Source organism: Aotus nancymaae, unplaced genomic scaffold (assembly GCF_030222135.1).
Source record: "Aotus nancymaae isolate 86718 unplaced genomic scaffold, 86718_ANA_hifiasm-v0.15.2.pri h1tg000033l, whole genome shotgun sequence".
In the NCBI taxonomy this organism is placed as follows: Eukaryota; Metazoa; Chordata; class Mammalia; order Primates; family Aotidae; genus Aotus; species Aotus nancymaae.
In genome coordinates, this window is record NW_026988447.1 from 47021063 (window position 1) to 47038881 (window position 17819).

Consider the following 17819-nt stretch of genomic DNA (forward strand, 5'->3'; position numbering starts at 1 on the left):
GGGAATGGGTTGGGTGGTTTGGTCATATGTTATCTGGTAGGCATAGACTTAGTTTGAACCTTGACAAAAATGATAGATTTTTAAAGTTTTGAGTATTTCAGGAACTTGAGCAAAAGCTGCTAATAGAACAGCCTTACATGTAAGAAATATAAACAGGAATATAAAAATAAACATGAGGTAGGAATAATCTCACTAGGAAGAAAAATCCAGAGATGAAGCACTGAGGGAAGGTAGAATTTAATCATAAAAGGCCTTAAATATTAGAATAAAAAGTCTACATTTGAATCATGGAAATATTTGAAGAGTAAGCATTAACCTGAAGAAAATTACATTAATATGGTGGCTATTAAAAAAATAGGCCACAAATAAACAGGCTGAATGCACACCAGTAGTAGGCTTAAATATGCTGAACTGGAAGAAGTTGTGGTAGGGAATTAATACGGAAAGAAAAAACTTTTGAAAGGGGTTAACTTTTGAAAGAATTTACAGAATTTGCTGACTAGAAATAAGAGCAAGAGAGAAGAAATGGCTACAACTTAATTACAGGTGACATCAATATTAATGAGACATTTAATAATTAACATACCTATTTTACATGTCTAAAGTATGTACCTGATCAAAGGAATGCTCTACTTACTACTATGGTGTTAACAGAGCCTCAGAACATCACCCTCAGTGATTCGCAACCTGGAATGTGGGTAACAGAACTGTTGCCCCTGTTAACTTCCCACCAAAATCCCCTTCTCTCTCAACGATAATCATTGCATGTAATGAAAAATATTCCTGCTAGGAATGTGCCACATATGTGAACCCTGTAGAGGCAGAACACTGATTTAAGTGATATCATTTATATTCAGCAAAGCTTATTGCTCCAATTAAGTTTTAAAATATTTTAGTAGCCTAAGAATAAAAATTAGAGCAACACAAATCATCAAAACCAAAAGTACAACACAAAACACAGATGGATTGAAGTTGAGCCTTGAAGGATGGGTAAGATACAGATCTACTGGCCAGTTCTGACAGTCTTCTATTGTTCTAAATTTTTGTTTCATTTGTCTCAACATTTGTACTATCTAAGGAATGAAAACGACTATCCTGACTTCTTAAGGAATATCAGAAATACTTACAAAGCATTCTGCAGCATCATCCATAAGGCCAAGTTGAAATCGCTGCTCATCTTTGAAGCTTTCTGCAAGAGCATGCCTTATGTTATCTGAGGGAAGTGCTTTTTCTCGACTGTGTTGGAACTGTGCAAATATTGTCTGGGAATCAACGAGAAAATCAGTAAGTTTAATGCCAGCTTTAAAAACATTTCAGTAATTTCATTATAACATAGAGAAACTCAAAACACTATATATACTTAGAAAATAATACAGAAGTCTTTTGCTCTAAAATTTCATTAAAAAATAATTATTTGTATAATCAAGTGTGGAAATGTTTACAACAGCCTCTAAATTAAATGTTAGGGGACACAAGAATTCAATATATAGGGTTCCCAGGTCCCACTCTCAGAGATTCTGACTAAGTCTTAGTTGAGGCTCATTTTTAAATTAATCCCCAGATGATTCTGATGCATGTTGTTTAAGGAACAGAGTTTTGAGATTTAAGTTGCTTTAAATCTAAAAATATACAATAGGAATCGGAATTATGCTGAACAAAATAAACATATAATCACATGAAAAATTAGAATGCACTAGTCTTAAAAAAAAAAAAAAAGTAACCTAAAGGAACTTTACAATTTTTAAAAAAATTTCTACAAGGGTCTTAAGAATACCTCAGAAAATGACAAATTTTGATTTAAAAATTAGACAGTTTAACAGAATGAAAACTTCCCACTATTATTTGACAAAACTTACTTTTTAAAAATGCAGGCCGGGCGCGGTGGCTCATGCCTGTAATCCCAACACTTTGGGAGGCCGAGGCGGGTGGATCACAAGGTCAAGAGATCGAGACCATCCTGGTCAACATGGTGAAACCCCGTCTCTACTAAAAATACAAAAATTAGCCAGGCATGGTGGCGCGTGCCTGTAATCCCAGCTACTCAGGAGGCTGAGGCAGGAGAATCGCTCGAACCCAGGAGGTGGAGGTTGCAGTGAGCTGAGATCGAGCCATTGCACTCCAGCCTGGGTAACAAGAGCGAAACTCCATCTCAAAAAAAAAAAAAAAAAAAAAGCAAATGTACAGTTTACAAGAAGATTCAGAAAAGAGATAATATAATTACTTTTACTTAATAAATTTAATATAATTAACTTTTACTTAACTAAGAAAAGGTCCTACCACTGCCAAGTTATCAGTTTTCTTAACTTAGAGAATTACAGGTTGAATATCCCCAAATCAAAAATCTGAAATCCAAAATGCTCCAAAATCTGAAACTTTTTGAGCACTGACATAATGCTTAAAGAAAATGCTTTTAAATTTGGGATGCTCAATCAGTAAATATAAAAATGCAAATATTCCAAAATCTAAAAAAAATCTAAAATCCAAAACACTGCTGGTCCTGAGCATTTCAGACAAGGAATAACCAACCTGTATTTCTAATCTAAACTTAAGAAACTGGAAACATCATTCAGTTTCTAATCTAAACCTAAGAAACTGGAAACATGGGATTATAGTTGTTAGATTTTCAATTTTCCTTATTAAGCTTAAGCAAGAAAAAAACATTTTAATAAATAGCAATTTTATAACTATCATCTTACATGGAAGAAAGTAGGGAAAAAAGTATTCAATGACACCCCACCAAAGAAGTATTGGTCACATTCAGTCCTATGTTAGCTCAAGGTGTCATGTCATCTCAAAAAAAATATTTTTAAGATCAACATACAAGGAAAACATTTCAAGAATCTATTTCACTACTGCAAAAAATACAATTTATAAATAAGAAATTTAAAAATATCCAGACGTCAATTGATATTAGATACCCACAACTATTATAACAGCTAAAATTATGAATAGTAAAAGATGAAAAATAACTTTCAGATTTTATCTCTTATTTAGACAATTCACTTCCAGGTATTGTTTAAGATTTTTAATCCTATGCAAGACTGTCACTCATTCATTTAACATGTATTTTTTGCCTCCCTAGTATATGTTAGGCATTGGTCTACACTAGGAAATGGATGACAACCCTGACCACATGGAGATTATATTCTAGTTATAGTAATGAGAAGGCAAAGAAGTAATTACATAACATCAGAATGTGATAAGTACAGTAGAGAAAAATAAAGCAGTATAATGGGGATAGAAATGCCAGGGATATTACAGACGGAAGCAGCTTACCTTTTACCTAGGGTAGTTGGGGAAGGCCTCACTGATGGAAAAAGGAATGAGGAGAAGCAGAAAGGAAATAAGGGTGTTAGCCATGAGGACATCTGGAAGAAAAGCATTCCAGACAAAAGGAGTAACAATGAGAAGACTTTGAGATGGGGACCAGCTCTGAGAAATAGAGCCCAGTTTGGCTAAAATGCAATGTATTTATGTGTGTTTTTGACAGGGGAGGAGAGTAAGGCAAGCACAGGGAAGAGGCAGGTGACTGTGCAGGGCTACAAGAGAGTTGGACTAGGAAATTTATTATCCTAAGTTTTACAATTAAACAAAATTTTCAAAATTTACTGTGGAATAAATAAAATGTGATACGGTAATTTGATCCAGGTTCATTCTTCATTTCCTCACAACAACCCTATTTTGCCAGGTTCTTAAAAAATGAGAATATAAAATCCTGCTTTGGTGATTTACTCAAACAGCCTTTTCAGGAATATAATGAAATTAAGGAACATACACTTTTTTAAAAAAATTTCTGTTTGTCTATGTGTGTGTGTTATGAATATTCAAGAATGTAAAAAAATGAAACATTTATCTCTAAAATGTGTAACAAAATCTTAAATGATCTGGCAAAAGTTTTCAGTGACACAAATGAGTTGCTAATATATACTGGATGCTCTGTTTCTTTGTCTTCCTTCTATTTTCCTCAGCAGTGCAGCCACAGGGTTGTAGTTCAAACATTACAGCTAGTTAAAACAGACTGTATCACTCTTCCACTCAAAACAATCCCCAATCTCCCTAAATCACTCAAAGACAAAGCCATGATCCTTACAGAGGCCTATAAGACCCTATACAATCTAAACCCCTGATCTAGTTATTTACTGCCCTATAACTAAACCACCCCAAAATGTAGTTAGTAAGAAGATATTTTTATTTTGAACACAAATCTGCAATTTGGGTAGGAACGGCATGTCTCTGCTCCACCTGAAGTCATTTGGGACAGTTTGAATGCTGGGATCTGGAATATTTGAAGGTCACTCTTTCATGTCTGGCGATTGATGCTGGCTGTGGGCTGGGAACTCAGCTCTAGCTGTGTCCAGAATGCCTCCATGTGGTCTATTTGCATGGCTACCTGGTTTCCTCATCATAGTGGCTCACTTCCAAGAATGAGCAACTCAAGAGACAGAGCTGGGTGAGAGCTATATTGCCTTTTCTAAGCTAACCTGACCTCAGATATCTTGCTTGCAGCCTCAGTTCTGCCATAGTCTAGGTTTTTGACAGAAATCAGGCATAAGGCTGATTTTTTGACAGAAATCAGCCATTTAAGGAATTCAATTTTGGATAAGGAAACATGCAAAAGAATCTGCAGACATGTTTTAAAGCCACCTCAGCTACCCTCACCTCAGAGCTCATCTTCTACCAGTCTCTTCCTTGCTCACAAAGCTCCTACCACCCAGACTTCCTTGGTGTACTTAAATATGTCAGGTATGCTCACATCTCAAGGCCTTTGCAGTTGCTGTTTCTTTGTCTGCCTGGAAGGCTCTTCAAAGTCTTGATTCAAATATCAGTTTCTCAGTGAGGTTTTCCTGGCTACACAATACTCCCTATTTTGTTTAGTTGATGTATTTTTCCATTGTTATAATTATTACCATCTAACATACTCTGTAATATTTGGCTTTCTTATTATTGTCTCCTCCTCTCTAAGAATACAAGCTCTATGAAAACAGGAAATTTTTAACCGTTTTGTTCACTGCTGTATCCTCAGTAACTACACTGGTACCCAGAACTCAGTAGTAGCTCAAAAAAATTTGTTAAAATGATTAAGAATAATTTCAAAATAATGAAAAAGATAATGTTCCTAACAATTTGTATTACTTAGAATATTAATTTTTAACTGTCCTTATATAAAAGAGGAAAATAAAAACACAAACCTGAATAACTTATTCTTTAAGAATTCATCTTCAAAACTGTTAATCACCTGATAGTGAAATTTAGTTACAACAAATTGACCAAATACATCAACTATCAAACTTAAATTCAACAAGTATATCAACTATCAAACTTAAATATTTGAGGGAACAATTGATAGTAATTTTTCAGAGCTATTAAAAGGTTACCTTCAATGCACAAAATATACAGGCATCTCCCTGACAAACATGTCCAGTCAAAACCCGCAAGCTTCGTCGGAATATATCCAACTGCCATAAAACCTAAAAAACAACGAGATGTGAAGGAAAAAAACACACTGAGATTTTTCTTACTGTAACAAAAGACAGATTTAGATATTTTTAAAATGGCAAAAGGCTAATAAGTGGCTTCTTTTAATTTCTTGTACATAATTAGACATACATAACCATTGGCAATAACAACTACTATAAAATTGCTACATGCATGTTGTACATACATAAATGTTGGATTCAGAAGATACTCTTACTGGTGCACATGAAAAACCATGACAGGCATGGAGCAGGGAAAAACTAACTCCTCATTAAGGATTGTTTCTGAATGGGAAACATGGAAAACTAAATGGAGAAGCTGGCAGAGACATGAAAGAGGAAGTGATTATAATACTTGGAACAAACTGAAATTTTGAAAGGAAATATAATTAGACTTTAAAGCCAGAGTGTACTAAATTAGGGTCTGCACATTATGACAAGAAAAAGTGTAAGCAGAGGTGTGTGGCATCACTGTACACTGAACAAGAAAGGAGGTATCTATATAGTAATGGGGTTACAGCATGGTAAGAAGCAGCCATTAATAAATTACCTAAATATGTCCTTGCTGCAATTATCCACTTACCTTCTGCTACTAAAAGACAAAGACAAAGCAAACCCAAAAAGACTGCCACTGTAAAAACAAATCAGTCCCGTTCTTAAAATCATTCTGAAAAACCTGAATTCTACACAATGAGGATAAGAATAGTACTTGTATCTCATAGAGTTCCTGTAAGGATTAAATAATATGTAATAATATGTAATGTTTTTAGAGCAGGGTATGGTATGCAACTGTCGTGCAGTGAGTACCAGCTGCTATTTGTGGCTGTTACTACTATTACAACAAACAAATAAGATCTTCAGATTTCCCTATCTTTTAGTTGTGTTCTCAAATAACGTAACTAAGAAAATCTATTCATGTTCTCTCCTTCCTCCCAAATAACAACAAAAAGCTAATAAAAACAAAATGGTTTTAATGTTTCCTATATTTTCAACTGCTCCATAACTAAAGGTCATCTCAGAATTTCTCTTTGAAAGTTGCCTTTTCTTAAAGCATAATAGTATCAATTTTTCTGTCAACAGACAACTCAGTTTTTGCAAAGAACTTGATGATGTTTAATAACTTTCTTAAGTATCATGTCCTAACATATTTTTAAAAATACACTGAAATCTGTTTTACCAACAATGAAGATGATTAATGACAGCACAACTTTAGAAGTAGTATACCACTGAGGTTAATAAAATAACCTCTGAAGGCAGGTGTCTGGTTTCTAATTCTGGGTTTCCCATTTACCAACTCCTGGACTGACTTTGGCAAAATATTTTCTGGGACTCAGTTTTCTCATCCGCAAAATAAAGATAAATGTAGTACTCACTTCTTAGGGCTGTTGTAAGGATTAAATTAGGTAACATAGGTAATGTTCCAACAAGCAGTAAGAACACAATAAATGTGAGCTATTAAATAGTATTACAATATTAAATGTTATAACTTTGCTCCTCTGATGATAAAACCACACTAATATGTTATATTATACCTAATTGTACTGCTTTTGTGTTAGATAAAAGTTTAAAATGTTCAGCTAAAATAGAATACCCTCTATAATCTGTTTATAAAGTTAATGAAGTCTTCCAAATGTAACCAAAATGTTTTCTGTGATTACAAAAATTCTCAGTTACACTGGCTCAAACTACAGACAAAATGTTTTATGTTATTTCTTTAAAGTTCCCTGTACATTACTGTCTTTAACATAATAGTACAGAGGCTACTTTAACAAATTCCTGTCACTAAATAATTATCCTAATTATAGTTAATCCTCATCCATTTTATTTTATTTTGTTTTATTTATTTTTTAGATAGAGTCTCACTCTGTTGCCCAGGCTGGAGTGCAGTGGTGCTATCTTGGCTCACTGCAACCTCCACCTCCTGGGTTCAAAGCGCCGATTCTCCTGCCTCAGCCTCCTGAGTAGCTAGAACTACAGGCACCTGCCACCACGCCCAGCTAACTTTTGTATTTTTGGTAGAGATGGGATTTTACCATATTGGCCAGGCTGGTCTCAAACTCCTGACCTCAAGTGATCCACCTGCCTTGGCCTCCCAAAGTGCTAGGATTGCAGGTATAAGCCACCATTCCTAGCCCCACTTCCTTTTAAAATGTTGATTATATTCTAGCATTTATTTTTTTTAAATTAAGGTTAAAGCTAGTTGCTGAAGTAATTAGTTTTTAGCAATATACACTTTTTCATTATTTGTATGTAGCAATTAAAACAATGCCTAACAAAATGGATGTAGTTATTTTTGAATATTTATACATATTTCTTATATGATTATTCTTAAAAGATCAATACATATCTAGACACACATTATATAAAGAAATACAAACCTTTCATCATACATTCTTTACTTGAAAATAATGTAAGAAATAGCTTAAATATTAATAAGAAATGGCATATAAATTCATTTTTCTTAGACCCAAACACTTTAGTGTCTGTGTTTAGTAACTTCTTACAAGACATATTCTATGATTTATTTCTCAGCAGTTTTAAAAAAGTATTCATCAAATTGCATATCAACATTTGTATTCTGAATTTTTTTAAAAAGAAAGTCAGGTCTTGTCTCATAGAAAATCCATTTGAATAGTTGTATTGTCAGGGAGAATTGGCTTTGTGAGTTAGTTTATATGGCAGACATCAGAGGCCAGCAGATCCCCCAAAGCTGCTAGAGTTGGCAGGGCAGAGTACTGCAGAGAGAGTTACATTAGGGATCAGTAGAGGACCCCACTCCAGTATTTGGATGTTTACTATGAGGAAACCGTCTGAGGCATGGGAAAGAAACGCCCAAAAGGATTAGAGGGAATAATGCACAGAACTCACACAGGCCCAAGATAGTGCCTATTCCTGAACCAAAGTAGAAAACTTCATAATTCACAAAACAATGGTTGAAGAAACAGAGTCTTAAGAGCAGAAAAATTAACCCAAGAATAAACACAGCTGTGTCCCGCCTAACAAAGTTTAAAAGTAAAATCATCAAATTGCTTCCAAATAAACTCTGTCCTAGAACAAAGTTGAAGATTTTTTTTAGGAATATAAAAATATCCATAACCTGACAAGGTAAAACTTGTCTGACATCCAAAAACATGAAAGAGATTTTAAGAAGACCAAAATCAAACTTCTCAAAGTGAAAACTACAATGTCTAACACAAAAAGTACGCTGGATGGGATTAATAGCAGATAGGTAATGCAAAGGAAAAGATTAATGAACTTGAAGATGTACTAATAGAAACCACACAAAATAAAACACAAAGAGAAAAAAAGACTGAGAAAGAAAATAAAGAGAGCATCAGTGAGATCTGGAACAACTGGACAACTTCAGGCAACCCACTACATATGTAACTGGAAAACCCCAAAGGAGGGAAGAGACAGAAAAATTATTTGAAGACACAACAAAGTATTTCCAAATTTGATTTAAATCCAAAACCCACAGATCCAAGATGCTCAACAAACCCAAACACAAAGAAACGTGGAGAAACCTATACCAGGAAACATCATTAAATTGCTTTAAGCCAATGATAAGGAGAAAATCTTAAAAGCAGCCAGAGAAAAAGAACAAATTACATACAGAGAAACAAAGATCAGAATTTTAGATTTTTCATTAGAATGATGCAAGCTAAAACATAGAGAAGCAAAATCTTTAAAGTACTGAAAGAAAAATGTCAACTTAGACCCCTTTGACAAGATAAAAATACCTTTCAAAAACAAAAGTGGAATGCAGATCTTTTTCAGGCATACAAAAGGTGAAAGAATTCATCACCAATAAACCTGTATTACAAGAAAAATCCTTCAAGCCAAAGAAAAGAATATCAGATGGAATGCGATCTATGCAAAAAAGTGATGAGCACCAGAAATGGCAACTAGGCAGATAAGTAAATAGTCTTCACGGTATAGGTCAGTGGAATGCTCATTTAAAGAAAAAAATACATCGCCATAGGAATACTTCTCCATGTTCTAACCCATTTAAGTTTCCTTACTCAAAATTTCACCTGTTCTGTTTTGTTTCCCTGAACTATAGTATTTGGGTGCCAATGAAAAGGACAGAAACAGAGGGGAAAACATAAAAGTGAAAAAGAAAAAGGGGTAAACAGAAAAATATCTGAAATGCCAGAAACCCTTTCTCACAGCCTGATTCAATCAAAGCATTTAATTCCAGGTCTTTTGGTATCTAATACTTCACTATATCCAGTGCCACTGAATAAATATTTTTCTGCATTTGTGACAGTAATGTCAGTGGGATCTTTGAGCCAGGGCAGAACACTACTATTTAAGTGTCCTAAAGTAAATTAGAATTAATGTTTTCTTAATACCAACTGCTTCTCTTTCCCTGGGTGAGTTAGAGAACCTTCAAGTTTGGCATCTGTTTCGGGTAAAGGGTAACTGAGAACATAGCTCTGAGTCAGATAGCTGTGCACTTAAAGCATTCTACATTTATCTGTCAAATGACCTAATCAACCAATATTTTTCTCTATTATTTTTCAAAAGAAAAAGCAATACATATGAAAAGTGAATCATTATATATGAATTCTTTCATAGTATAGTCTAAGGTCAATAGAAAAAATTATCAATATTCTAAATCTTCCTCATCTTTAGTACTCTACAACGGTCAGAAGGACACAGGATCTATAAAATCTATGACTGCTGAATAAAAATTATATTATGCATAAGAAAGTGTGTCATTATCTAAGGCAGAAAAGCAGGTTAATTAAAAGATTTTCAACAAGAATTGAAGCAAAACGGATTATCCTTCAATTTACCCAAAACAGTGCAGCCCAAATGCTGATTCTGCAGAGATAAGTTAAGGACCACAGTGGGAAGTGAAGGAAGTTTGAGTACTGAGATAAAAAAAACTCTGCATTCTCATTTCAATCCAAGCAGCTTATGTCTTTTTATTCTATCTACAGATATGCATATACTGAATTTTTTTAAAGGGAGGGGTGTTAGCTGATTAAAACAAAAACATTTATGTATGTTAGGAAAATATTAATTTACTAAATAAAGATTTTAAATAAGATTATTTATATCATAGTGATACATCAATCTGTTGAAAAAATCATTTCCATTTATTATAAAAATCAAAATGACCAGCCAAAACACTTTTGTTCCCATTAAAAGTTATATTAAAAAGTCATTCTAGTTTATAATTTTATTTTTAATTTATGAGCTAAAGAAGCATTAAACAAAGGATTTTCTGAGAAGCATTTTTTTTTTAATGAAGTAATTATGGTCTCACCTGTACAGCACTATTAAGAAAGCAGCTGTTTTGTCCTGGTTCATTTAACAAGCCTTTGGTAGGGGCTAGCGATAGCATGCTTCCAGGCTGATAAACTTTTCCAAGATTGCCACCAGGTTTCCGTAAGAATTTTACCCATGCCATTTTCAAGCAACTTTGTTTGCATTTAGGCTAAAAACTGTACACTTTTATGTAATATTTTAGATACTAAAATGGATGTCTTGAATTGTCCACTTAAATCCACTGCAGTCTATTTTAATAATGTAAGTTTCCAAGTCCATATCTTTCCTGATATTATAAACTCTTGAAGACCCTGACAAGTAACAATAGGGCACATAAACATTGAAGTTCTAAGCACTAAAAAAGAAAGCTATTTTAAACAAGGCCTTAAAGATGTTTATATGTGTTAAATTTAATGAGAGCTGTATAAGGTCAACATGAAAACAATTTTTTTTTAATGGCTAAAAATACTGATGAACAAATCATCTCCTTTAATGTATAAGCCATTTGTCTTGATGCATTAAAATATATATGTTAGTAACATATATATTTGGCATGATTCATTTGGCATGATTCCTTTGGTTGTTTGTTTTCCTTATATTTTTTTAACAAGAAAGTTTTCTCTCTCTTTCCCAGGTGAAGTTATGAAAGGTGACTCCATATCTCATATCAATGTGACCTCAAGGCAAATCTACAAAAAAGAAAAAAAAAAGTTTAAATAAAAGCAAATGCAAATAAGAAAATTTTTACTTTACTATTTGAACACAAATATTGAATATAGAATTAAAACTCATCATAAAAAGGATTAGAACAGCATTTTAATATATATTTTAAAATATTTCATCATTTACCTTTTTAAAATATATGTGACATCAATCCCTACCTATTTTAAGCTCAATGTTCAAAAGATGGTTTCATAAGGAAAATATTCTTCAAAAATCTAGAATAAATTATATTTCAGCTGGTATCCTGTATTTGTCAACACTAAATTGCTCTATTTATTAATATATTGTTATCCTTCTTACACAGAATCACATTTTTCCAAAAAAGACAGATTTTATGTAAACAGATATGTAAAATTACTCAAAATAAACCTTTAATTCATAAATAAATCTTGGTGAATTAAATTTCCATGGTATCAACAAATGCATACTCCTGATTAAAAGGACTTTCAATGTTAAACTTATAAATTAAAAACAAATACAATAATACCTTGTTTTATAGTATTTTACTTTATTGCACTTTGCAGATATACTGCCTTTTTAACAAATTGAAGGTTTGTTCCAACCCTGTACCAAGCCAATCTACCAGCACCATTTTTCCAACAGCATGTGCTCACTTCGTGTCTATGTCACACTTCAGTAATTCTTTTTCAATATTACTATATCTGTTATGGTGATCTGTGATAAGTTATCTCTGATGTTACTATTGTAATTGTTTTCAGGCACTATGAACCACTCAAAAAAAGGATGGCAAGCATAATCCATGAATGTGTGTATTCTGACTGCTCCACTGACCGTCTGTTTCCACTATCCTCTTCTCCGGCCCCCCTATTCCCTGAGATGCAGCAGTATTGAAATGAGGTCAATTCATAACGCTACAATGGCCCCTAGGTGTTCAAGTGAAAGAAGTTGCATGTCTCTTATTTTCAGTCAAAAGCTGGAAATGACTAGTCTTGTTGGGGAAGGCATGTTGAAAGCTGAGACAGGCGGAAAGGCAGGCTTCCTACACCAAACAGTAAGTAACCCAAGTTGTGAATGCAAGGGAAAAGCTTGAAGGAAATTAAAAGCTCTACTCAAGTGAACATCTGAATGATAAGAAAGTGAAACAGCTCAAAATTTGAGTGGTCTGGATAGAAGATCCAGCCAATCACAACATTCCTTTAAGCTAAAGCCCAATCCAGAGCAAGGCCCTAACTCTCTTTAATTCTATGAAAGCTGAGAAAAAGAGGGTGAAGAAGCTAAAGAAGAAGAGTAGGAAGCTAGCAGAGGTTGGTTCAGGAGGTTTAAGGAAAGATGCCATCTCCATCTTAATAGTGCTGTACAGGTGAGACCATAATTACTTACTACAAAAATGCAAGGTGAGTCAGCAAGTACTGATGTTGAGAAGGTACAGCAAATTATCCAGAGATCTAGCTAAGATAACTGATGAAAGTGGCTACACTAATTAACAGATTTTAAGTGTTGAAGAAACAGTCATCTGTTGAAGAAACAGTTGAAGACTGACAGTGATATTGACAGATGGAAGAAGATGCCATCTAGGACATGCACAGTCAGAAAGAAGTCAATGCCTGGCTTCAAAGCTTCAAAGGACAGGCTGATTCTCTTATTAGAACCTAATGCAGTTGGTGACTTCGAGTTGAAGCCAATGCTCATTTACCATTCTGAAAATTCTAGGGCCTTAAAAATCATCATAAGTCTAGACTGACTGTACTCTACAAATGGAATAACAAAGCCTGGATGACAGCACATCTGTTTACAACACGGTTTACTGAATATTTTAAGCCCACAGTTGAAGACCTAGTGCTCAGAAAAATATTCCTTTCAAAATATTACTGCTTATTGACAATGCGCCTGGTTACCCAAGAACTCCGATGGTGACGTACAGAGATTAATGTTGCTTTCATGCCTGCAATAACCATTCTGCAGCTCATTGATCAAGGAGTAATTTTGACCGTTAAGTCCCACTATTTAAGAAACACATTTCATAAGGCCATAGCTGCCACAGAAAGAGATTCCTCTGATGGATCTGGGCAAAGTAACCTGAAAACCTTCTGAAAAGGATTCACCATTCTAGATGCCATAAATAACAATCATGATTCACAAGAGAAGGGCAAAATACCAACATTAATAGGATATTTGGTTAACGATACCAACGCTTATGGATGACTCTGAGGGGTTCAAGACTTCAGTAGAGAAAGTAACTGGATGTAAACAGCAAGAGAGCTAGAATTATAAGTGGAGTGTGAAGATGTGACTGAATTGCTGTGCACATTGTTGAAATGACAACAAAAGATTTAGAACATTACTGCAGTGGCAGGGTTTGACCCCAATTTTGAAAGATCTACTGTGGGGAAAATGCTATCAAATAGCATCACGTGCTACAGAGGAATCTTTGGTGAAAGGAAGAGTCAATGTGGCAAACTTCATTGTTGCCTTATTTTAAGAAATACCCACAGCCACCTCCATCTTCAGTAACCATCACCCTGATTCAGTTAGCAGCCATCAACATCAAGGCGAGACCCTCTACCAGCAAAAAGGTTACAACCCACTGAAGGCTCAAATATTCATTAGCATTTTCTAACAATAAAGCAGTTTTAAAATAAGATATATACATTGTCTTTTTAGACATAATGCTATTTTGCACACTTAATAGACTGTAGTATAATGTAAACAAAACTTTTATATGTACTGGGAAACAAAAAAAATTCCTGCAACTTGCTGTATTGCATTGGTCTGGAATTGAACCCGTAATACCTCAGCAGTATACATGTTTTACTAACAGTTTTGTTTAATCAACTGAATTTTCTTGATGAATTATTTCATTCAACATTTTTTGAGCCATGTATTGAACCAGTCACTGGAACTAACATTATAATGACAAAAGGCAGACAATACCTTAATTAATAATAAATTGTAGAGTATACTAGAGGATTATGTGCTAAGTAGTAACAAAAACAGTCCAAGAAAAGGGGATAGGAAGTATATATGATGTAGGATGGTTTGTGCTTTTTAGATAGGGTCTCACTGAGGTTACATTTGCACAAAGATTAGAAGGAGATGAAGAAGCCACCTGAGAGAAAGAATTCCAAGCACAGTGAACAGAAGCCTCAAAGATACTGAGGGTTGGAGCATATCTGGTATAGTGGAGAAATAGTAATATAAAGCCTCGTGTGTGGCAGGAGAAACATGAACAAAGAGAAAAGTAAATGGGAAAAAGACAGATCATGTGGGATCTCGCAAGCCCTTTTGAAAAACTCTGGCTTTAAACTCTGGGTGATGGCTGGGCAGGGTGCCCTACATGTGTAATCCAGCACTTTTGGAGGTCAAGTAGGGAGGATCACTTGAAACCAGGAGCTCAAGACTAGCCTGGGCAACATAGTGAAATCTTGTCTCTACAAAAAATTAAAAAAAAAAAAAAATGAGCCAGGCACAGTGGTACCCACCTGTAATCTCAGTTACTCAGGAAGCTGAGGTGGGTGGATTACTTGAGCCCAGAAGTTTGAGGCTGCAGTGAGCTAAGATTGCCCACTGCACTCCAACCTGGGTGGCACCAAGACCCTGTCTCTAAAAGCAAACAACACCACCACCAAAAACTCTGGGTAACAGTGATTGAGTTCCATAGTACAAAAAGATGACAGACAGAATGGCCCAGGTCAGTTCAATATCATTAATCAAATACCCATTAAAATAGAGAAGCACTGAAAAATAAAGAAGCATCAGTCTCTAAAAGAATCAGTCAGGAGACTTTGTTTCCAGGCCTGTTTATTGGCTGCTTAGTCTTACATATATTCTTGTCATCTCTGATTCATGTTTCTTCACTTTTAAGATGGGGATAACAAGAACAGCCCTGCTTTAACATAGGTTAAATGTTTTGAGAATTATAAAACACTATACAATTAGCCCTGCATGTCCATGAGTTCTGCATCTGTGGATTCAAGAACCATGGATCGAAAATGCAGTGTTTGCAGGATGCGGAACCTCAGCTGTGGAGGACCAACTTTTAGTATCTATGCATTCCCCAGGACCCACTGAAGGACCTAAGCATCCATGGATTGTGGTATCTGCAGTAGGTCCTGGAACCAATCCACTGAGGGACAAATGCATTATGTTAGTTGTTTTCTTCTTTTTATTTGACTCTCCAGTTTATAACCTCTTCTAAAGTGATCTAAATGATCCTGAAACCTTGCATACAAATTAAGTTTTTAATAAATTTAGTCATGCTTTTACAACATTAAGGAAGTTCTGTATTGGTAGTACATTTATATTCTCAATGAAAGAATTTTTTTGAAACAATATTATTTCAATAAACTTTTAGACACCAAGTCTGCCCCATGAACTATGCTAAAGTATATATAAAAATCACTACACTTAAGGGGCTTACTTTCGTGAGGGGCACAGACACAAACAGATAATTTAAAAATATTATGGCTTCCACTCCAGAGCACAAGATTTCAAACACCTGGTTCCCTCCATCTATCTCAACCCTATAGATTACACAGAAGCAAAAATAAGTCTAATGAATAAAAAACCTTGGGGCACTAAAAGCAATTGGCATCTAGAGTGTTAAGGAAATGGCAACCAGGAGATGGAGCAGGCCAAATGCTACCAACTGGGAAAGACCTAGTAGTGACCTTTTCCAGTCTTTACACTGCTCTGGGCAGAGAATTCCTACACTGTAGGATGCAATGAAACAGAACAGCTCTGCTACCACCCCAGTGCCATCTGGAAGGTACAGGAGATTATTATATCAGGAAAGCACCAGAACACAAGCAGTTTGGGAAACGGTAACAAGTTCAGGTGATTGGCAAGGACTCTGTGTTCTGTCCTCACCTGCACTGCACACATAGAATAAGGATAGCAGGTTCTAGAGAAGATCATGCCTCGTAGGCAGGTCAACAGGAAGTTCCTTTTTGGCACCAATTCTCAAACTGTATCACCCCGAATCAAGCCCATACACCCCCACCTTTGCTCCATGAAATCACGCAATGACACAAGTTTGAGCCTAGTCTTTCACCCTTCTCCCAGGCAAATATTACTAGCTCATAACTTGGTACTTCCATGAAAAATACAACCAGACACTTGGAGAGTATGAGCACAACAAAAGAAAGAAAAGAAACTGAACAATCTATACCATGAGAAAAAAGACTAAAGAGAACGTAAATTTAAAACAAGCCTAAATATTCACCAATTGAAGATATGTATAGATTTTTTAAACTGCTGAAATAAAAAACTCGATGGGTTAGCTAGCAAATTGAATACAGGACAAGAACATACCAGCGAGCAACAAGTTCAGATCAAGCAATTCTCCTACAAAGCATTAAAAAAGGAATAAGGAAGTAGAAAACATAAACACTTCTCAAAAGCTATGAGACATGATTAAAATATTTAAATGTCAATATCTATCTAAAAAGATTCTTAGAGAGGGATATAAGTAAATATGTCTAGAAATGATTAAGAATTTCCCAGAATTAAAGACTGAAAAACTCAGATACAAACAGGATGTGTAACTCAAAGAATCCAAACATGATGTAGGAAAAAAGAGATGTAGGACAAAAACTGTGAAACCTTATACTAACATGAAAAAAGGAGATTTCCAAGTCAACTTATAAACAATAGAAAAAATAAATCCCAAACTAAAATTTTACAAAAACTAACAGACATCTTTACAAAAAGCCTGATTAAGGTTAAAAAAAGAGAGAGAGAGAGAAACATGAACACTAATAAAATTGATAAAGGAGAAATGACCAGACACATAAGCAATGGAAAGAATACAAGAAAAAATGAAAAGTTTAAAAAGATTAGTTTAGAAGAAAATGGAAAAGAGATAAAAGTTATTCCATTTTAAATAGCATGTGGATCAGAAAAATTCTAAACCTCAAATACTGTTGATTCCAGTGTTAAATCACTGCAGGTCACAGGGAAAATAAAATAGTAAGAATCCCCTAATCATTTCATAAAGCTAACATATCCTTAATATCAAAACACGATAAACCTCATACCAATTTGACATGACTATAAGTACAAAAATTATAAATAAAATGCTAGCAAACATAATCTACCGATACGTCAAAGGAATAACATGCAATTGAAAAGAATAATGACAAGTGTGGTTTATTATGAGAATGCAAATGTGAGTCTGTATTTATTCTCTCAATAAACATTTGGGATGCTGTGAAGAAAATAGCTAACACAGCATTATTCATAATAGTCAAAAAGTGGAAACAATCCAAATGTCCATCAACCAGTCAATGGATAAACAAAATGTTTTATGTATATTCATACAATGAAATATTATTCAGCCATAAAAAATGAAGAAGTGACATATATTACAACATGAACGAACAT

General features: G+C 34.6%; 1 protein-coding gene across 2 annotated transcripts in view; it reads right to left on the reverse strand.

The window, feature by feature from the left end:
* Positions 1–17819, reverse strand: part of USP53 (ubiquitin specific peptidase 53) — a 70291-nt gene that overhangs the window by 34148 nt on the left and 18324 nt on the right. The window contains exons 4-6 of one of the 2 annotated variants that reach the window (XM_012472989.2): positions 10753–11443; positions 5376–5468; positions 1128–1262 (exon numbers count right to left, since the gene is read on the reverse strand). In XM_012472989.2, coding sequence (XP_012328412.2) covers positions 1128–1262; positions 5376–5468; positions 10753–10896 — 372 coding nt within the window. In that variant the 5' untranslated portion in view covers positions 10897–11443. The remainder of the gene's footprint in view (positions 1–1127; positions 1263–5375; positions 5469–10752; positions 11444–17819) is intronic. The other variant, XM_064383915.1, reaches the window with a different exon arrangement.